Source organism: Haemaphysalis longicornis, unplaced genomic scaffold (assembly GCF_048455015.1).
Source record: "Haemaphysalis longicornis isolate Haplotype H1 unplaced genomic scaffold, Haemaphysalis longicornis Haplotype H1 scaffold_6, whole genome shotgun sequence".
In the NCBI taxonomy this organism is placed as follows: Eukaryota; Metazoa; Arthropoda; class Arachnida; order Ixodida; family Ixodidae; genus Haemaphysalis; species Haemaphysalis longicornis.
Genome location: NW_027526407.1, coordinates 63,679,558 through 63,702,120, shown reverse-complemented (window position 1 = coordinate 63,702,120; position 22,563 = coordinate 63,679,558). Strand labels below are relative to the sequence as shown.

The following is a 22,563-nucleotide window of genomic DNA, read 5'->3' as shown; positions in this document are numbered from 1 at the left end:
GTACGGGACCGTTCAAAGGGTGTCTCCACACTGTACGGCGGCGCTGCTTTCTCGGTAATCGCGTTTGTTTACGATACTAAACCTAGATGGCGCCACCATACCGGGCCAAGCCGTTTTCTGCCTTTGGTTTTTTTTTTTTTTTTTTGCCGTATTTAATTTTGGCTTGTTTTTTTAACGTCTTTATTTCTGCATTGTACAGGTTACAAACCTTGCGACAGAAATGGCGGATTTATGGTGGAGGGGGGCCGCTGTTCACCTCATCCTGGCTTGCTTTTGTTCTGGAAGAAAATAACCGCTTCGTGAAACATACTGTTCGCTCGACAAATATGGTCACGTAAGACGCCGTTGCCTGCGTCAATCGGCCAGTGTCGTCTGCGACAACCCGAAAGCCCCACAGCGCTGTGCAGCTAAACCAAGCATAATGCACGCACTACCAGCAGCAGTACGCATCGATACTTCTATGTTTACGTGTGCTTTCGGAACTTCCACTGCTTGTCCCACCATTCTCATTGCCTTAAAAAGAATGTGCCCTAAATTTAAGCACAAATAGCTCGTCCTGCAAGCTTATAAGCTCAGCCTAATTTGCCTTTGATTTTGCCGGGCTCTGCCAATCGTAGAGCAGGCTTGTATTACATCATAGGTTATGTTATGGGAAATGAGCTAGTGGGTCGCATGGCCATTGCCTTTTTTCCTAATTATATAGCTAATTTGAGCGAAGTTTACGTTAAAACTGGTGTCAGTATGGTTCTAACGAGGCCGTCTTTTGAATGAACCAAACTTGTGTTTTGTCTGCATGGCTCCTTTAATGCAGCTTACCAGTTTGAAGTGCAGAGTACTTTATGGGCTCGCCTTGTCGTTGTAGCTCGCTAACGGTCGATGTCAAGCGACTGCCGGAATGGGGCGGCCCAACGAGATAACGGACCCAAGTAGAGTCTGGTGTACCGTCGTCAGGGAGTTACGCTGAGGCTTCGAAAACTACACGGTTTAAATAGTCATAACCGTTCGAACCTCGTGGACCGCTGGCGCTTGTCATACATCTCCCCGTTGTTTAGCGCAAAAAAAAAAAAAAAAAAAAAACTACAGGTACATTTAAGGCAAAATGTGTGTATATATAACCGGCAGCCCCCGCGTTCATTTAGTTAGGAACGCTCGTTGGGTTTGTTTTTGAGCGAAAAAAGCGGCCGCGCAAAAAAAGGTGCGTTCCAAATGACGCACAGAGGTCCCAGCCGTGCAAGAAAAAAATGGCGAGTTCGAAATGCAGCAGAAAGGCTCCAGCCCCGAAAGAAAGAAATGACGCTTTCGAAATGACGCAAAACAGCTCCAGCATACGTAATTAAAGCAAGCACAAAAAGAACCGAACTACCGCTGACGCAGTTTCAGGCAAGAGGCGCGCACCGCTGACGCAGTTTCAGGCAAGAGGCGCGCGAGCGCTCCGAAGGCGGGAAATTTGAATTGCTTATTCAAGACAGGAATGAGACCAGGCGGCGAAGAGCGTGATGGGTGGTAGCAGTAAGCGGATAACGGCGCCACCATCGATTATGGCGAATAACTGCTCCGCACTTCAGACAGCTTCCACATTGAATGGAACGGCCCATTATTTTCTCTACCCTCATTATTACCCCCTGACCATAGACAGGCGACTCCCAACAGCGTTTTTCTCCTCGTTATCGCGCCTTTAACCCACATATGTTCTTGGCAGTCTTCGTTTAATCTGTGCCAATTGGTTCCCTGTTGAATGAGCATGCCAACCGCAGTAGTAATGTGGCGCCACCTAGGGTATCCAGAACAAGACATCCGATGCCAGTTCGCGGCGGGTTCGGAGGGCATCGCGTGTTTCGTTCTGGACACCCCACCTTCACCCAAAAACAATAAAGACCGCATAACTAAAAAGTGAATTGAACTCCCCGCAATCTATTTTAAAACCAATTTATTACGTCCAAAACGCCGTTTACAGGGTTCTGTTCGTACTCCTCCCGAACAAGTACTATCATTGCCCGTAATCTGAACGAACCCAAATAAATGAACAATCAGTAGAAACCCAATGCTCTGTGTTTATTACAGGATTTTGAAAAAAAAAGGAGAGAATCATTTTATCTCCAGATAAAAAAGCCACACGCACCAAAAACTAAATAAACGTCACGTTGAAACTATTAAGAACGTGCCGGCACGCTAATGAATCTTGGTAGAATAGCACGGCCACAACATAATCAACATCCACCGGACCAGTCTTCCCTGTACATTTTCTGTTTTTTCAGTGACCATTCAGTCTGTAGATGGTATTTTTATGCGAATAACAGAATACCACTGTTTGGCTTACCAGTAAAACGTAGCAAATGAAGAAAACAGGAACAACTACCAAAATTTCTGCAAGTGACCTACGATCTGCAAAGTCCACAAGCACATTTCACACAATTCTTGCGGACAAAAATGGTGCCGTATTGTACGGCGGCTCAGACTGAGGCTGGGCCACCGCAGTCTCCAGGGCGAAACAGACCTCTGCCAAGCAAAACGCGAAAATTACTGGCCCACTGGCGCGCTCGGGCGAGGTCGGCCTGCGTGATCTCGGCGAAGTCCGGTACCGTTCTTCGTATGCTTTCCAGGGAGCTGTGGCGGTCTTGCTCCAGGAAGGACATGATTCGCAGCGTGTAGGGGATGTTGTGCTTGACTTCAAGCTCCTCGAACAGCTCAAAGCAAATCAGGCGACACCAGGGCATCGAGTACTGAACGACGCCGCCTGGTTCGTGCGACTTGCGGAAGTAGTTTTCCACGCGGCCTCTGGTCACCGCGCACTCGTCTCCGCTCATCAGAGTGTTCAGCCTCCTCACGCAAAGCCCAGTCTGCGTCGAGAACTGGAACAGGATATCCAGCGCCTCCAAGCCCGAAAACTTTGTGTGGGTCAGAAAGGTGCTGTTGAGGAAGGCCAGGTCTCGCTTAGGGGCGTCTGCCTCCGCCTTCTTGAGAAGCACGTGCAGCGCAACGGGAAGGGCCACCGCGTAGGGGATCAACAGGCGTCGATAGGACGCCGTCTTCCTCCTGATGCCCTCCAGGAACTCCTTGCTGGGTCTCGGTACGCGGCCGACGAAGGACGTGCGGAAGAGCGAGCTCGGCGCTGCCACCGACCGCTTGTTGAACACGGCCTCGGCGCCGGCTGCGTTCTGCGTGCAGGCGGCGCACAGGAGCAGGGAGCAGAAGCCGATCAGCAGGCCAGCTTCGTTCAGGGCCTCGCTGTCTTCGGCGGACAGCAGGACGGCGAGGAACGCGGAAAGGCGGTCAGACAAGCACGGCTCGGGAAGCTCCTCCAGAAGCTCATCCGCATCCCGACGGCGTCTGTTGAAGACTTGAGTCACGCGAACGGTGTCGAGAACGGGGTCCCAAGAGTCTGCCGTTGCCGCCAGCTTGAAGCACTCCGCGAAGAGCGGCTTGGTCGGAGACGTAGGCGACGGCGTGAATGCGATGCAGAGCAACATCAGCTCGTCGAACGAGTCGTTCCACTCGTCCGAGGCGTACACGGCCAGCCACTCGAGGTACAGGGCGCGCCGGTTTGCGTCGGTCGGATAGCCTCCGCTGTACTTGAGGACATCGCAGGCGGCGGCCACAACCGCATCGTCCGACCAGTCCCGGACGCTCTCTACGAAGAACCTCGGGAGACTGGAGCTTCGCGTTCCGGAAGCGCCGCTAGAGTGCCGCAAAGGGCCCGCACAGCTTGCTCGAGGCATGATGATAAAAGTCGTCGTAGCAGTGAGCTCTTCCGACTGGACTTCGAACCTGCGGAAGTTTCAATTTGTAAGTTAATTACGAGCAATGCATATACTTCAGAACTAGTGGTTTGTTAGTTAACTTGCACATTGGTGGCGGGTGAGGATCAAGCCATGGAACCATAGTTTTTATTGAGAGCCACAGTCGAGCTCGCAACTGGTCAGTAAGGTTAGATAACCCGATTTAAGAACTACATATTAGCCCCCGGCCCGAGCGTTGGGTCACGTATAACTCGCCGCGTTCCGTTACTTTACGGCAACCAGCTACGCTGTGCATGTGGAGGAACCGTTGATGCCGATACTTCAAAAAAAATTACTCGCGTACCAGTCCTATTACTCGAACAAAAGCCTCAAACTTGCCATTAAAAGCCTGACTGTCCTCCTCAGAGACAAATCATACTTCGTATTCTGCAGGACATCACATCACAGTGCTCTAAGAAGAGACACCACAATTAGCGCCTTAAGAAACGGTACAATAGTACGTCGTTCAAGCAACACAGAAGGAAATTAATCTATTGCCGTCATCATTGGCTGCAGCGGAATCTATAATTTAATAATTAAGAGTAAAATTAGTTAACAGCAAAGCCTTGCGTGCGCCACGCCATCCAGCGCATCATCACGACATTTCTCGGCTGCATAACTTAAACATGGACTTCAGAACAACACACTGTCGGGCAATAGAAAGACAACAAATACAAGACTCTAATTTGAGAGCTTGTGTTTGTCGTCTGTCTATTTTCTTTGCGGTAGTCGCGCTCTACTTTTTACTAAGCTAAAAATACTGACCACACCTCGCTCACGTAAGAGACATTGAAGAACATGCAGACAATGCAAAAGATGACACGCCATGGTATTTCTTCTGGAGTGGGGACATCACCGGTACGATTGAAAAGGTACACATCATGACCAGTCGTTTCATGAGTAACGTTTGCCTGCGAGGTACAAGGTCCTTCTCCACGAGAAAGAGCGATGGAAGCGGCAGTTTACGATGTCCTAGTTTCACCGAGGTTCACGAAAATGTGTCGAAAAGATTGATTGACTGACTGATTGATTGATTGATTGATTGATTGATTGATTGATTGATTGATTGATTGATTTATTTATTGATTGATTGATTGATTGTAGGGTTTAACGCGCCGACGCAACGCAGGCGATGAGGCACGCCGTAGTAGAGGGCTCCGGATTAATTTTGACTACATGGAAATATTTTGCGTGCGCCGAAATCTCCTACACACGGGCGTTTTGCTTTTGCGCCTACACCAGAAAAGCGGCCGCCGCGGCCGGCCGGGAATCGAACTCGCATCCTCGTGCTCAGTAGCACAACGCCTTAGCCACCGCGGCGGGTGTTGAGTCGAAAAGAAAAAGCAGCAAGCGCTTCGTAAGCGTCGCCAAATTACCCCTCCCTCCCCCCAGGCGAAGCAAGTCACAGCCTGGATGTAAGGTCAGGGTGAGAGCAGTCAGTGTCTAGATTTTTACCCAACCGCCAAAGCGTTGTCCGCTTACTAATTGGTCGCAGTTACTGCTGTGGATTATTTTCGATTAATATTTGCATATTAGGAAACGTGACCCTAGTGATGCCTACATGTGGACGAAACCCAAAACAGATCGAGTGATACGTTTGTGCGAAAACACCAAAGCGACTATTCATTGTGACTGCGGCTAGTCAGAGAGGCGTAGCCGAATCTAGTCTGGTTTAGTTCAGATTATCTCTAGTTTCCTCCTAGTTTCTTTTCCTCTTCATTTCTTTCTCGCTGAGGTTTTCTTTATTTCTCTATAGTCTCGTTAAGTGTAGAATGAAGGTAAACCTTCCATCTTAGGTGCAAGACAGACCATTTCGCCGAGCTCTGGTCCTCTCTCGATTGTGTCTCATAGCTGTAACGGCGTTATTTTTCACTCGTCGGACGTGTAGATTGGTGCAGCTGTTTAAAGCATCACTTATCTCTAGTTTTTTCTTGGTGATTGCTCTGTCAGCTGTGATGCTTTATTTCTGGGAACGTATATTTTTGTAACTTGTTCGTAATTTGTTTGCATTTGTTTGCAGCGCGTTTGCATTTATTTGCAATTTTTCAGTACTGGGAAGCAAAAAAAAATGTGTGCTTGCCACAGTACTCTCCACGCCTTCTACTTTACTGTAGTGAGAAGAGCCCCGATCCGAGCTGCGAGATCCGAAAGCCGAGCTGCGAGACCTGAGCGGTGAGACCTGCAGGGATCCGAGCCGCAACGCCCAGCCGATACGAAATGGACGCGGCCGATACCAACCAGCCGCACGAAACCGGCCGTCTCGTCCGCAACTACCCACCGCCGCCGACTCCTCCTCTCGAAGCTTCACAACCTATCCTCAACCCTCGAAAACGTTTCTGAAAAAACACGCCACTTCGATAAGAACGGACAGCCATTCGGGGTGGTAGGTTGCAGCGTTTAGAAAGGCAAGGCTCCAACAGGCTGCCTGGCACACATAAAGTCATAAAGGATACAAATTGGAATTTGGTGACACTCTCAGACACAGTGAGCACATTTTTTTTCAAGTCTGGGATGTTGCTTTGCTGTAGGATTTGCGCTCGGTCGCAAAGCAAATCGTATTGAAATTCTCGGCAGCACGACCGGCTCATCGAAGCACGGCGCCATTTTGTGCTTCACGGAACCTGACATCTCCGAAGAGTCCGAAAATCTGTCAACGGATAACGCCACAAAGACACCGCGAGAATGCACTGACCCTGTCATGCGAAGAATCGTCTACAGATTCACCGATAACACGCGTTCTTGAAGCGCAGAGCAGTTCCTCAATCGTACCGGAGACATGACGTTCGAAGCGAGTACGGCGCTGTATTAGAAAGTTAGTAGTAAGCGGCAGATACAGACGAACAATGTTGGGGAAAACTTACTGCGTTCAATATTGATGAAAACAGATAATCCGGCTGCTGCTGAGATGTACGCTGCCAGAATTGTTACTTGGGATGAACGTTCGCCAGAGAACAAAATAATGCCGGAGATTCGTCGTGTCACAATCTGGATACCGAGGAGATAAATTCTGAGTAACGGCACCAAGCTGGCCAGCGCAACTTTCCACCAGTTGCCCAGAACCGCCACCGCCTTTGGAGTACTAAGTGGCGCTGTAGTCGCATACTATTAGGTGCGCTTCAAATTACAGCTTTTTGTTCCTTTGGATCGACTTTATGCGTGAAGTTTTGTGTGTAGGAAGAAACAAGAGTGGTTACAGTAGATATTTGTCACTATAAGTTATAGCAACGAATGAAATACGAAATACGATACCTTGTTTTATAGCTTCTGTAGCTGTACCACTCGATCATAGGCTGTTACACATGGGACAAAGCACAACTTTTCAATTACAGGTGTATTTTACTCGGAAGGCTGTTTTAGGTGAACAGCTGGGTCTAGCTTTGCGTTAGGGATGTCCGGATGTCCCACAATCCCATGACTTGCAAAACGCCAGCACTGAGGAAGACGCCCCTAGCGGCAAACATCGCATTCACAGCGAGAAAATTAACCATCCGCTTTGCGCAAGTCGATAGCACTTAGTATACTAACTCGGGTTTATAATCTCTGAGTATTACTTTTTTTTGCTCCTCTTTTTTCTCCAAGCGTACATGCGGCGTGGCTTTGCCGTTGCTGTTGCAACTTGCTGTAGCTCTTTTAATGAATGCATGTGCGCTTTCTCACGCATTTCAAGCCTGTTTTTCTTTGTCAGCCGAACTATTTCGTCTTTACAATTCTGGACAGTAGGTTTTTCGTTGTATTAGCGCTCACTTTTAGTTAGGGTCACTGCAAGCCTGCAAGGTCTCACGGTGAGACAAACATTGAACGTCGCCCGCTTTAACAATTTCAAAGACAATTTCATCTCATCTCTTGATGCAGACAACCGTGCAAACTAGGTGGACCGGCGAATCACATATGCGCTGCAAGTCACAGGGGACCCAGGCGGATTTTTAGGCGTCGATTTATTCGCATAGCATTTTAGAAGCAGCCTCTTTAGAGCTGCAAAAATACCATGAGTAGCAGCTTGGATATGGGCAAGACCTTTTTAATCTACTGTCATTGGCACCACGGCCGAGGGTGACACCACGATCTTTTATGTGTTTGGCAATGTCAACCTAGCTTGCTACGCCGACTAAATGTAGTGACGACGGTGATACTATGCGGTCTTTTACGTTCTGTGTCATTCGGGGTCCGGGAAAGAACGGTGTTTCGCAGGTATGCAACGAGAGCTTTGGAAGCGCTTTTGAGGGCTTGTTCGGGACACGACCACGGACCTACTACGTGTTGCAGTTGAATACCTACGATATGTGGCTGCCCGAAAGACGCTGCGAGGAATCATGCACATTTGCAGGCTAGGTGTTGAACGTTTCCGTGGACATCGCAGTTTGGGCGTAGTGGTGAAATGGCCCGATTTAATCGAAGCTGAAGTGCAACGTGTAGGCGACATTTAGCTGGATACGACGTAGATCCGCATCTTCACGCTTGGAGAGTACCGGTGGCGGCGTAATAAAACCCTGCACTTCCTGAGCTGTCGTTTCGCCGGGAGCGAGTGGCAGCGAAGGAGGATAAATGTCTATTACTGGCAATGTTTCAGTGGAGTCTTCAGGAGGTGTACTCAGTCCAGGACCCCTCATGCCTTGACAGCCTAAGCCCGCTCCCCCAGCCGAAGTTGGTCGGACAGGCATGAGCTGGACGTGGCGCGCCTCCAGAGCTCGGGAGAGTTGAAGGGATTCGGTTTGAGAAGAGGGTGGTAGGGGAGGTGGGGAGGTCATCCACCAACCACATGGAGCAGGGTGCCGTTCGCTCCATAGATGGGGCAACTAGGGGAGTTAATTTGTCCGGAATAGGGGCAGGCCATTTTAGGGTGGGGAAGGGTGTTCGTTTGCAAGGCACGGTCGCACGGTAGTGATGTGCCTGCTCGATAAATAAGCGTCCTGGGGGGGGGGGGGGGGGGGGGGGGAGGGTGCGACGCGGCAGAAGTAGATGTGTGATATATGTGTGTGTGAAGAGGAGAATAAATCTCTCCGAGGAGGCGTCTTTCGCGCTCCTCTTGCGGTGTGTCGTTTCTTGCGTGAGGTCGTGCCCCGTCTCGTTCCCTATCACTCCCAAGCGGGCTCGAGTCCACCGATCTGGATCTGTCACTGCGGGGGTTGGCGGTGTACTGCTCCGGCCTGGAAGTGCCGGCAGGCCTGTTGGCAGTCAGTCACCACAGTAGCAGCCTGGGTAAAGGACATGGGCTGGGGCGACTGCCGCCTCTTCAGCTTCAGCTGGTGAGAGTGCTTTGACAGAGGCAGTGATAGCATGCCCTCCTTCGGCGAGGCCTACTGCCAAGACGAACGCTGCGTGGAACGGGTATGCCGCTGCGTTCGTGAAGCCTGTGTCGGCATCATGACTGTATGGTCGCGAGATGGCCTCTGCTCGTGCCTTACGCAGTCCTTGGCATCGTTACCTCGATCCCGCAGTGGCCAATCTTTCCGCAATCGATGCTGTAGAAAAGTGATAAGATCAGGAAGAATGTGTTGACAAACTCTGACACAAACAAACCCCCGAAGTCCGCGGTTATGGGAGAAAAAACTTATCCATTCGTATAGGAGGACCTCACGAATGTGAGCAGCAAACGTTCGCCACCAGGCCTCCCGGTCCGCTCCCCCCGGCGGCGCGAGCCAGTCTTGGAGAGAAGAGGGAGGGGGAGTAGCAGTAGTAGTAAGGTCCTTTAATAGGAAGGGGAAGCCGGTTGACCAGAGGTGGGAAATGGGAATATCAGGGAGGGAGGAATAACATTTCTTGAATCTTCAAGGGTCGTGCAGGCAGCTTCCAAATGAGGCACTAATTTTCCAGTTTGAGCTGCCGGGTGGGCTCACACTACTCGAGCCAGACCGCTCTCAAGGGAAAAAGTGCCTAGTGCGGCGAGGAATTGGGGGTAGTGGTATGGGGGATTATCTGGTGAAGAACCACTTGGGAGTGCACGTTTGAGAATATATTGATGGTCTAAGAATGCAGCACAGTGCCAGATTAGATGGTTTAGGTCCGCGATAGAAGTCGCTGAACAGTGCGGACAACGTGGGCGTGGTGACTTCCCAGGGTGAATCAATTTGGCTGTGATGTGAGGAGTGAGAGCAGCATTGGCAAGAGTCTTATTAATGAAAATTTCGGCGGGGCGTGGTAGGGATGGGACACCGTGTAGGTAGCCAAGCGGATTGCTTGATGCTAGGCGGCATCGGCGCGCGTGGCGAGCGTGGTCCAGTTGCAGGCGAAAGGAGGTGGGCGAGACAGCAGCAGGGGATTGGTCATCCAGCGGAGGGGTTTACGAGAAGGTTCTCCCTAGCCGCGGAGTGCGCGGTCTGGTTGCCATGTCCCTGCATCATGTGTCCCGGTATCCATGCCAGGCGAGTTTTTGTGCCGTTCTGAGCGAGTATGTTGACCATGGCTTGAATCTGGTGGACAGTAGGATGGTCAGAGAAAGCCTTGTTGAACTCCTCAATAGCAGTTTTGGAGTTGGTGAGGATACGAATGCGGGCAGGTAGTGGAGCAGAGACGTTGTAGGCAAGATGGTCCAGTGAATGGAGAATGCCACGCAGTTCGTCTTCAGTGGGAGGCGGATAACGTATCTGTTTTGTAATGGAACCACCAAATTCGGGAAGTGCGGGACAATGCCACGCGAGGCCCATTCGGCGTTGGTCCAGGCTGGCATCGGTAAGATGTGAATTTAATCTGGGAGCTTCTGGTCCAGGATGCGACGAAGGGCTTTTTGGCGGGGACACATCCTTGCTTTGTAAATGCCAGGTCGGTGATGTGGCGATGTCAGAATTGGCCTTTCCCAGGGGGCAGGCGATGCCTGACTCAGTGGTGGTGGCTACATGGTTCGAGCATCCCACCAACACCACCTAGACCACCTAGTCTAGGTGGTGTTGATCCCACGCCGCGAGCGCCCCTCCCTGACACGCAAGAGATCGGCGTTGTTAATGTTGAAGGGCAGCTTCAGAAAGCAGGGCTTCCATAGGAGGCAGCCGCCTTTTCGAGGGCGTCGATACGGGTATGTCGCGGCAATCCAGTTATTGTTCGGAGCGTGGCCCTGTGCAGTACTAATATTTGCTTCTTGTGACTATTTGAGAAAGTATATACAGGGGCACCATACAGAAGACAGCCTAGAGCCAGAGTGGCTCTAGGGAGGGGGAGAAAGGGATTTAGGATGAGTTGAAAGCGACGATTGCGAATCAGAACAGTCCGAAAGAGCAGGTCGCGTAATGGGAAAGCCAGAACACTTAAAGCACCGTGCACGACTGCGATGGCCTTCTAATCGATGTGGTGTGCGTAGGGTTGGAAAACTGTCCGTCTGCGCGTTCCGGATGGGACAAGCATCTGCCCAGAGTTGTATTCTATGCTCTTCTATTATTAGGCGAAAATTTTTACTCCAACTATAAACCAAGGAAACACCTGGTAGCATCTCTCTGACCTTCATGCAAGTGACCCGTGCCATGTCGCGGTACATGGCCCATAGGGGCTCCGGCTATCGGCGTCTCATGTCGTCATAATCGTCGTCGTTCTAGTCACGGTACTATAACAGCGGGACACTCGTTTGCGCCTCGCGCTAGCACGTCACGCGTACTAAAAAACGCGGGGCACATCGTTGGTGCCTCGCGCTAGAACGCTTCGTGCTTGAAAGACGAGAGAGTTTTACAGCTAAGCTGTATATCTGTACCCCGCAACGGTTTCATATCCGTGGGCAAAAACACCAAGGCACCAACAATACAGTTATTTATTTATTTATTTGCTTCACGCCAATTTTATTGTTGACTGCATGCGGAGGTCAATCGAGTTGATTCAGGACAAGCTGACCGACAAGATATTCTGATGGCCGTATTCTGAGTCTGTGTGCCCCCCTCCATGTGTTTCCTTGACTCGGATAAGTGGAGGATATCGCAATGCCTTAACACGCGAAAATCGCTTTCAAGCATCTGCTCGAATGGAGGCTCGAGCGCAAGTGATGAGGCACAGCGCCAACTTCCGTTGCCGTTCTGATGTTGTGCCCCAGAATAAGAACCTTTCATCTCCGTGGGCAAAACGCGCACTGAAAGAACACACCGACTAAAGTGTAGGTAACGTCCCCCCTGCCATTACTTGTACAGCTCGGACGACACTGTTCTTGTAGCCCGGCACAGAGATCATATAACGGCACCAAAGATAATCGAGTGGATTGTGGGGAAGCTGAATTAATGGACTGTCTTGCAGCATATAGCTCACCTACCCGTTGCCATGTTTTCCCGCATAAGGACATCGTACATCGCCGTAATTGAGAGGCACCGCGATAACGGAACGGCAATATGGTATTTACACCATGACTGGACATGTGATGCGGTCGTTCAGTGACACAGTGTAAAAATCTTAATTCGCAGCCAGGTTGTTCGCATAATCAAGAAGCACCAATTCTTTAGCCTGTCAAATTGCGCTTGTAATAATGCAAAACGTTATTCTGAAGTAAAGTGCTTAGGTTCATAATTCAACTTTGATATGAAGCTATTTAGCACACGTCTGCAACGAATTTCGAAATTTTCCCGTTTGTTATACTGCATTAAAGATTTATTGCGACATAACTCTGTAAGGAACTAACCTCTGCGATTAGTGTAATTGGGGTATGGAATCCGTTCTTTCAATTAATGTACTGCCTTTTGGGCGAAAAATGTAAATGAAGCCCTGACATCTGTACTTACGCCTGTTATACATTGCTTAACCGACGACTTGCATGTCGATTCCTTTCAGCTTTATTTCTGCCCGACTTCATCGTGTTGATTGAACCGACAGTAGATTTAGAGGGGCCTGCAACACTTCCGATAAACACTCTTCGCTCTTTCCTGGAAGCACCGCGAAAGTTAGTGTTCGCCAGCTGGGAGCGGCACTGCGACTTGATTGTCTCAAAAAAGCCATGCGGCTTCTGCTCTGCTTTCGATGCGGTTTTCTTCGCAGGGGATACGGCATGCGTTCATTGGTGCATTTGAATTGAAGCAGGTCAATACCACGACATCGCTCTCATTGCGTCTTGACTATCATCCATTAAAAAAAAAACTGCTTAGACATTACTTCGCAGTCTGTTCAATTTTGTCGCAACCTAGAGGCGAGAATCCAAAGAGGAGTCACCAAGAAATGTAAGCAGGGCTTTAACGGCTAGGCTTTGCTTCCTGTTGTCAGCCCACGTGCCCAAAATCTTTTGTTCGGACAGAGGGCGAGTGTCCAAGCGTAGTAAAGCTGTCTCAAGGTTCATTCGCTCACTAGAGTACTTTGGAAAAGCACTAAGCAAATGTTCGATAGTCTCAGGACAACCGCACAGAAGGCAGTCTGGGCTGTCCTCTCGTCCGATTGTGTGAAGACACTTCCGAGTCAATGCTACTCCAAGACGCAGCCTGTGTAGCAATGTCTCTTGACTTCGGCGAAGACGAGGAGCATGAGTGACCCAGAACTTCCGCTCTGGATCGAGCTTGTGAAGGCGTTAAAAGTGAACTGTAGTCATCTGATTCAGCGCCCTGTTGTACATGAGACGTTTATTGGTTGACTGCTTGTACATAGTTCGCTTGTCGCTTTCATTGTCATTCCCCATACCTTCCATATTCATTCCTTTCTCTTTCTGTCCCCAGTACCCTCCCCCCAGAGGGAAGTAGCAGGCCCAAGGTCAATTTCTCAGGCCGACCTCTTCTCTTTTTTCAATAAACATTTGCTCTCTCTCTCTCTCATTGCGTCTTTCGAGCAATCGAAAACGCAACGGTCTGGAACGAATGGAAAACCTTTTGGGAGTTTTTGAGGTGTCTAATGCGCGTTGACAATAATTTTCGGCCTAGATACCCCGGGATCCACATTGTAATTACTGTGTGCACTAGTACGCCACTCTGAAAGCATTCCAGATTTTGAGATGAGTTAAAAAAGTGTCGAACGATCCTTTAAAACAAAAGATTAACGTCACAAGAAACTTGTCAAGTACATACCCCTTGTGTCACCTTTGCGAGACCATCAACTTTTCCCACATCTATGGACGCGTTCTGTTAAAAGTTTCTATATTACACTGCAACGTCCTCCGATATGTAGTAACGATCGGGCACAGACAATACAACATTTTTGTGACTTAGGCTATTCCACATTTGAAACCAGGTTTCTGAAAAAACAAATGACGAATTCATTATGGAATGTCAATTGGAGGCGGGTTACTTCATAACCTGCTGTTTAGTTTGGCCAAAGCCTTGTTCAGGGTTGTTGGTACCCCACCCGAACAAGTGCAATGTGGCACCCATTTTACGCAAGGCTCTGCTCTGTGTCATGTGAAGGGCAATCAGTACACACACACACACACAAAAACAAAAAGAACCAATGCAATGCCTTTATTCTTTTCAAAACGAAACACCAAAAAATAACAAGTTATATGTGCAGGTAAGAAGTAAGGAACACCCAAGTGTAAATCAGTTCAGCGCTCTTATCATTAATAATGCAACGACAATACAGGTACAAGAACATGACCATAATGAACGAAACGGAAAGCATAAAAAGCATCTACGCACATTCCTTATCTTTTCCGTGCATTTTCTGTTCTTCCTTGACCTTTTTTAGCACGTACTCGTTGCCCACACTTATCTTATTTGGCCAGGCTTGTACATAGGAATATAAAAATACCACAGAAAATAGACCAAAAGTGTTGATGAAGCGTGACTTGGTAATCACCAATCAGTGAAATCAAACAACGCCAACCACGCAATCGGCGCGACCATGCAGGTCTCAAAACTGCTTTTACGATCCTGAGGTGCCCGCTGGGCAACCGTCGTTCTCAGGGCGAAACAGACCTTTTCCCAGCAGGGCCTCGAAGTTCTGCGCCCACAGGCGCGCCCGGGTGAACTCGGCCTGCGTAATTTCGGCGAAGGCCGGCATTGTGCGCAGGCGCTCCAAGGTTTTGGGTCGCTCGAGAAGCAGAAAGCACATAATACTTAGGACGTAGCCAATGTTGTGCTCGAGCGTAAGCTCCCAGAAGAGCTCGGGGCAGATCACACGACACCAGGGCATCGAATGCTGGACGACGTCGCCGGGGCGAGCAGATCGGAGATAATTCTCTACACGGCCTTTCGTCACATTGCAGTCATTCCCCCCCATCAGGGCGTTTAGGCTCCCCATGCTAAGACCAGTCGCATCCGAAAACTGGTTGAGTAAATTCGGAATCTCCAAACCGCCGTATCTTGTGTGGCTCAGGAAGGAACTGTCCAGGAAGGCCAAGTCTCTCTGAAGCGTGTCTGCTCTCTGCTTCTTGAGAAGAAGGAACTGTGCAACGGGAAGCACCACGGCGTACGGAACCAACACGCGCCGATCGGACGCCGCATTCCTTAGGAGGCCAGTGAGGAACGCCGGCCTGGGGTACATTATACGACCGATGTAAGACGTGCGGAAGATGGAGCTCGGCGCTGGCATCGACCACTTCGAGAACACATTTACGGCGCCCACTGGGCCATGCAGGCTGGCAGCGCACAGGAGTAGAGAACAGAAGCCTATCAGCATGCCAGCTTCGTTTAGGTCATGGCTTCGCTCACTGGACAGCAAGTCCGAGAGGAAGGCGGTGAAATGGTAGAACACCGATGACGCATGAAGCTCGCTCAAGTCCTGACGGCGTCTGGCGAAGACTTGACTTACTCGAACTGTGTCGAGGACAGGGTCCCAGGAGCCATCCGCCGCCGCCTTGAAGCAGTCCTTGAAGAGTGGTTCGGTCGGTGACGTAGGCGACGGCGTGAATGCGATGCAGAGCAACATGAGCTCGTCGAACGAGTCGTGCCATCGCTCCGAGGCGTATATGGTCAGCCACTCTTTGTAGAGGGCGCGGCGGTCTGCGTCTGTCGGATAACCCCCGCTTTGCTTGAGAACATCGCAGGCTGCGGCGACGACCGTATGGTCCGACCAGTCGGGTATTCCCTCTTTAAAGGACTTCGCGAAACCGGAGCTTTGTATGCCGGAAGCGCCTACAGCAGCCAAGGCCGGCAAAGGTCCCGTAGAGTTTGCTCGATGCATGGTGACGAGAGGTTGTAGCCGTGATGTTCGCCCCGAAAGACCTGCGAAAATTGAAATGTGAGAGTAAATTACAAGCAATTTGTTCCTCGGGTCTAGTCGTTTATTCATTTTTTTATTTATTTCATTCATTTTAATTTTTGAACTCTGTTATTGGTAATTCATCAGGATAACGGACACAGCTTGTTAAACAAACAATGGAAACGTAGCACACCTTGAAAACACGACTGTAAGCAGCTAAAGCGTACTCACAAGAAGCCCGCAAGGTGAGACGACGCCTCAAAGAGTACGTGTTGGGACGACGATTTTGTAATGCAGTAGCTGATACATTACCGTAACCAGTGGAGCAATGTGTGCAGAAGAAATGTTGCTTTGCACCTTTAAAATGTTTCTTTACTTGCTTACCACACGTATAAAACAAACGCTCCATCCTTGCCTCTAGACCGCGATTGTCCTGGTTAAAAAATATTTGCTTCACTCCTCTCAACGACAATGAGCTTGTTCTACTAAGGTTGGCAAAAATGTCATCTAATCTAGCAGAAAAAGCGGATTTCGCTCGAATTGGTGACGCATTTAAGATTATACTAATCACATCTTGAGTAAATTAGACGTCATTGCCCGAAAAAAAAACTGAATGTCGGTTGATGTGTATTTCGAATGTACTGATCTGAAAACACAGCGCTCAGACAAGTAGGTACAATAGCATACAATACATTTACCCCATATACATTTAGTTCCGCTTACTAGCACCTAATCTCATGAGTCATTAGCCGTATTCATACAGCGCTTTCGCCGACAGTGCATTTCGACTTCATAGCGCTTTCAAAGGCTTTAGTAGGCATGACACGGTGCCGGCACAGGACGCATGGATATGCTTACCGCCGCACGATAAACGGCTTTTTTTACTGTAGTAAGGTAAATAACGCATACGGTGAGAATTGTTACGCCGCATGCCCTGTCACCAGTCTGTTGCGGGGATACTACACCGCAAGACACGAGCTGCGACGTACAAAGATGGCTGCTCCGCTACAGACGCAGCGGAAATCTTGAAAGCACGCCACACAAAGACAACTTTCTCAGCCGCGACTCCGTACCGCTGCCGACACCATTCCTCGGCGCTACACAACCTACCCTGAATCTCCGAAAACGTTTCTGATCAAACCCGCCGCTTCGATATTTTTACGCACAGGCATTCAAGGTTGCAGGTGGCAGCATCTACGCAAGTAGAACGCCGACAAGCTGCCTGGCGCCGAGAAGTCTTTTTTTTCGAGTAGAAATGAACGACACTAACTGGAATTCGGTGCAAGTGTCTCAACCGCGGGAGACGCATTTTTTTAGATCATGGTGTTGAGCAGGGCGAAGCGTGTTCTATTTTTTTTTCGGAGTACTTCCATGACCGCCTCATCAAAGAAGCATGGCGCATTGAGTATTTCACGGCAACTGACATCTCCGATGCTCCGCAAACGCATGGCGCCACAAAGACCCCAGGAGAGTCAACAGCTTCAACACCGTGAAGATTGGTCCACGACGCGCTTATGGAGCGAAGAGCACTTTTCTAACCGGGACCACTTTTCTAACATGGGCATAAAGTACAAATGCGCACCGTTCATGTTAAAGCGAGTATGGCGGGGTAGTAAAAAGTTGCTAGTCAGCGGCAGATGCAGCCAACAGTATTGAAAGGAAAAACTTACTGTATTGAATCTCGACGAAAACGGATAATCTGACGGGTACTGGCTCGTAAGCTGTCAGTACTGTCAATTCGGATGCACGTTCAGAAGAAAACAAAACAATGCCGGAGGCAACACTTGCAGCAATCTCGGTAGAAAGGAGAAGAGATCTGAATAACGCTTCCAAGCGGGGCAGCGCAACTTTCACTTGGTTGAGCGGAACCACCACTCCATTGTGACTTCGCAGTGGCGCTGCAGTCGCATAAAATATAGGTGCGCTTCAAAATGAGCTTTCTATTTCGTTTGCCCTGACATTATGGGTCAAGTTTCATTAATACACAGAAACTGAAGAGGTTACAGTAGACATTTATTATTATAAATTATCACATTGATTGAAATGAAAAACAAGAAACGATCCTAAAGCTGTCCAAGTGACACCCCAAGCGTATTCACAGGCTGAGTGCCAGCCATGGAGGAAAGAAACCTTTTCTTTCCTCCATGGTGCCAGCACTGCCAGGCATACAGATAATATACTGACTCTGCCAGGCATTGGCTGACTAAAAGGACGCGTCACGTGACAATTGTATAGTCATGAGCCTAGTCATAAAAAATACAATGAAAAAACTTGTGGGAGCTGCCATCCCCTAACGTGACAGGCAAGCGGTAGGTCTTTGCGCCTCATACGGCCGCCCGCCGGCGTGGCGTGCGTGCGTGCGTGCGTGCGTGCGTGCGTCGACCTGTTCGGTTGCCGCACTAGTGGAAATTAGTGGGTTGCCGAGCCGTCCGGGTATTCGAGTGTCGGCGACGAGTCGCCGTCCGGGCGTTGCGCGCAGCGCGGCCTGCAACCCGAAACGCGCAGAGGGCTGATCGTGCAGGCAAAGTGGTCGGACGGGAGAGACAAAACATGTTTATTTATTGATCTTTGGGATCCGTCGAAGTTCACGCCGCAGTCGAAGTGTTGTGTGCCGCCGCCGAGCAAAAGTGGAGATGACAGAGTGCGACATCCGTGCTTATATTTTATTTCACAAAACACACCGCACTTTATTGGTTCTGGTCATTTTATCTTTTCACCTCCCAGGCGTAATATAGCATTCGTTTTTCTCTTATACCTATCGCACGGATTGAGCAGTCCTCGGACAACCAGCCCGCGTACTGCCTGCGACGCGAGGCTGAAAATGATCCGTTCTTCCCGCGCCCGCACCGCATCAGTGGTTCTACACCTTTTGTTTTCCAGTTCACTGAAGGAGACAGCAACGCACCACAGACTTCATCACGACCATAGTGGCACGTACAACGTGCCACCATGCCGGAGCACCGATGAGTCGAATGTATGCAAATGCGCACCCGAGCGGAACCAAAGCTTTTCGCACCACCTATCAGCTGATAGGACACTCGTTACAGCGCTATGATGTAAAGGGAAGGTGGCGCGATAACTCCCAGCAGAATGGCAAACGCAATCGTCAAAGCACACCGGCAACACCACGCACCTGTAGGCCGCTCCGTGCTTGTGAATGTTTACTGTGTTTACGGCGGCGCGTTCGAGCAAAGCCCGTCGTGGTTCGAGCGATGAAGGTCACAACTCAAATTCGGCTCGCAGCTCGTGAAGGTGCTTCGTGAGCATGAGACCTACGTCTCGTGTCGCTTTGAACAGCGACAGTACTTCCACTATACGAGGGTGGGAGCGCAACGCTGGCGAAAAATCTCGTACGGCGCCTTCGGCGATGCTACTCGGCTGCACCTCCGCCCGCAGCCACCCTTGGACAGATTATGGCGACAATTACAGACCCATTCCCTCCCCACCACACACGTCCTCCACCACATCTATCCCACATTATATCCCCACCCAAACTGCCGGCAGGTGGCGCTCGAGATACCACGCCACACGCCATTTGGGAATGCCCCTGTTTACCCCCGCTCCGTTTACCCAACTTTCCCACTACCTAGCTGGAGGTGACCGGGAGCTCCTCTCCCGAGCTACAGCTCCTGACCGCCACTAGGGCTCAGGATCACCTGCCGCGCCTCCCTCACCTGAGGGACACTCGCTAGGACTGAGCCTCGTCAGAAATAAAGTTATTCTCTCTCTCAGCCGGAGCCACTAAATGCTACCGGGGGCCTGAAAGTGGTGCATCTTCCATGATGCATTGCGCGGAAGGAGCCAGAGGAGAGAAGAATGGTGGTGGTTATTAACCCTATGGTGGTGGTAGTGGTTCATTTGAAAAGAGAAAAGAAATGGACTGGCGATAATTTTGAGCCCATCTGTGGGCTGGAGGAGAGGAGAATGCGGCATTAGCGGAGGTTGGCTTGCCAAAGCTGGACCACCTGACGTCATGCTTCCTGTGGCTGACCGTGATTACGTCAATTACGTGTTCAGCCTGGCCACATTCCATTGACCACCTGCGTCGCCAGGTGAGGGTTTCACATTTGTAATACCCCAAATAAAACATTGAAAATGCTTTATATTGTAACTGCTCTTGGGTCTAGACATAATGTCAGTGCTGCTCCACCGGCAGCGGCAGAGGCATCGTTCGTATATGCACGTTACATTTTATAAAACAAATTACCATTTCTTGTGGGTGTTAAAGGAACATTGAAGGCAAAACCGAAGTTGATCTAAATAGACATATTGGCATCCGCAGTAAACGAATATACAAGTGTCTGGTTCACTGGAAATAATCACGTAAATAATAACAAAATCAAATATCGGCCGCCCAGCAGAGCTGACGTAAACGGCGACTGAGCGGATGTGCCATGAGTCACGTGACGAACAACAGCACGAGAACCACGCACACAAGCTCTCAAAGATACACATAAAATCTTTTTCTGCAGGTTCACTTTCATAAGCCATAAAAAATTATAAATGCACAGGTATAATTCAGGCCGTGCCGAATTAGCAAGTTTCCAAGCCGCGGCGCCAGTTGCGGTGGTTATTGCAGGTTCGGCGAAGTCACATGTCTGTTATCTGCTGATAGCAGAACAAATCGGAAGCAGCACCACTGATACAAACAGTTCCGGTTGCCAGCGCGACCGCTGCAGTTTTTGCTGGCGGCGCGGTAACAGGTTGGGCTGCTTGGGGGAACCCAGGGAGTGGGAGGGGAGGCGGGAGCGGGACTAGGTCAGTCTTGCTGACCTGGGTCGACGGCGAAACCAGGCTCCGCTCCGCCCCACCCCACGAGCTGCGTCAGCGTACGTCCCTAGAATCAAAAAGGTGGAGCTCTTCGTGCCTGTGGGTAGATTTTTATTGACCATTATGTTTATCATCATAATTTAAAGCTTAAACCTTTCACGAGTCCGGGAGTACGCTGGATGAGGTACTAGGGAATCGGTGCACAGGTTGCATCGCATCGGAACCAATTGGTATGAAGATTGCAACTGTTATGGACTTACCTCCAGCACCAAATTGTCGCCGCGAAGGTTGCAAAGGCTTGCAAGGACTGCAAAGCCGTACAGACGGCACTGAGTTGTGGCCGTGAAATTTAGCTTCGCATACGGAACCTAATTGTCGCCGCGAAGGGTGCAAAAGCTATAGGTTTACCTACGGCACCGCCATGTGGCCGCAAAAGTTGCAAATCCTATAGCCTTACCTCCGGCACCAAATTTTCGCAGCAAAAGTTGCGAAGCCTATATAGCCTTACCTACAGAAACAGATTTTCGCCGCAGAGTAAATACTGATATCGCGATAATCGGTGCCGCCTTACCTACAGCCCCTAGTATTGCGAACTGATACCTTACGTGTCTTCTGTTTTCTCTATAGTATAACCACTCTGGATCAGCATCGCGGCGATTTTTTGGACCTGTCGCGTTTCTTCATCGCTTGCTGCGGCTTCCGAAATTAATACAATGAGAACTATTTGTTGATCAGCAGTATTGACAGCTTAGTTCAACGAACTCACCGCTGAAGTGATTCATGTAAAATAGAAAAATAGCGTTCTATCACAGAGTTTGTCCCTTGCCCTGGTGTCAGTTTATCAAATTTTCTTTTGCCCAAGTGCAATGAGCTGGACAGAACAGCAAGCGCAGCTTTTGATTGATTGATTGATTGATTGAATGATTGATTGATTGATTGATTGATTGATTGATTGATTGATTGATTGATTGATTGATTGATTGATTGATTGTGAGGTTGAAAGTGCCGACGCTATACAGGCGCTATACAGTAGAGCGGCTCCGGATTAATTTTGACCCCCTGGGCATCTTTAACCTGCGCCGAAATCTCGAACACGCGGGCTTAGTTTTTGCCTCCGTCAGAAAAGCGGCCGCCGCGGCCGGGAATCGAACCCTCCACTGCTTTTGTGCACATACCTGAAAAAATACAGGAATGGTAAAAGTGCAACGCGCACGCGGAGGACGTAGCACACAAAAAATTCACGCATCTCCACGAAGTGAATCATGACGAGTGGGCGAAGCACTGGGGATCGTTCTTACCGTAAAGCACCCGTGGCATCGCCCACTGGCGCATGTAAATGAGTGACAACGCGTGTGTACAGTGTATACAATTCTAATCCAATCCAATCCGATACAATTCAATCCAATCCAATCCAATCCAATGCTCTTAGCACATGCGCAACACTCTGTACACAGACGCCAAGAGACAAGCCAAGGACAATGCGAGGTGCTATGGTGCTTCGCCCCAAAAATACAGCAGCCACCTCTTTCCATGGTTGCGTCCGCGCGCAGTAAACGTCTTCTCTTACCGAGAATGTCGTTGATATCAACCGGTAAATTTGTTAGGGCAATTTCCTCAAAAGATAAGCACGACCTTTTTACTGAGGTCCTTTTTTCCTGAGGTGTGTTCGTAAATGTCGGGGGAACAAGAATGAACCAGCCTGCGTTAACGCTTCCTTCTTGCCCAGTTTTTAATGTCATACGGACCTTGCCTGACGCAGGTGCACTACCATTTACAAGGAGATAGCTCAAACGTTTAATTAAAAGTGGTCAATACCTGAATCGCAACGGCGTAAGACTCCTTGTTTAAAGAGAGAGAGAGAGAGAGAGAGAGAGAAACTTTATTTTGATACCTGGACTGCTCGGCTTCTTGGTTGGGTTACAAGGACTCGTATATATTTCTGGCGTGTTTTTACTGTGGTTCGCAAGCGTGGACCAATAGCGCTCTTCAAGCTCCTTAGGGG

The 22,563-nt window shown here is 49.6% G+C and overlaps 2 protein-coding genes across 2 annotated transcripts; both read right to left on the bottom strand.

Annotated features, from left to right (window-relative positions):
* Positions 1–2,031: 2,031 nt before the first annotated feature.
* LOC144141607 (uncharacterized) lies at positions 2,032–6,824 on the bottom strand. The gene is made up of 2 exons (XM_077673151.1): positions 6,638–6,824; positions 2,032–3,765 (listed from the first exon to the last, which is right to left on the bottom strand). Exon 2 carries the CDS (start codon positions 3,714–3,716, stop codon positions 2,451–2,453), a length of 1,266 nt encoding a protein of 421 aa, XP_077529277.1. The 5' UTR covers positions 3,717–3,765; positions 6,638–6,824; the 3' UTR covers positions 2,032–2,450.
* Positions 6,825–14,108: 7,284 nt separating this feature from the next.
* LOC144141606 (uncharacterized) lies at positions 14,109–17,590 on the bottom strand. Its single transcript, XM_077673150.1, has 2 exons — positions 17,462–17,590; positions 14,109–15,814 (listed from the first exon to the last, which is right to left on the bottom strand). Exon 2 carries the CDS (start codon positions 15,771–15,773, stop codon positions 14,514–14,516), a length of 1,260 nt encoding a protein of 419 aa, XP_077529276.1. The 5' UTR covers positions 15,774–15,814; positions 17,462–17,590; the 3' UTR covers positions 14,109–14,513.
* Between the last annotated feature and the right edge of the window lie 4,973 nt (positions 17,591–22,563).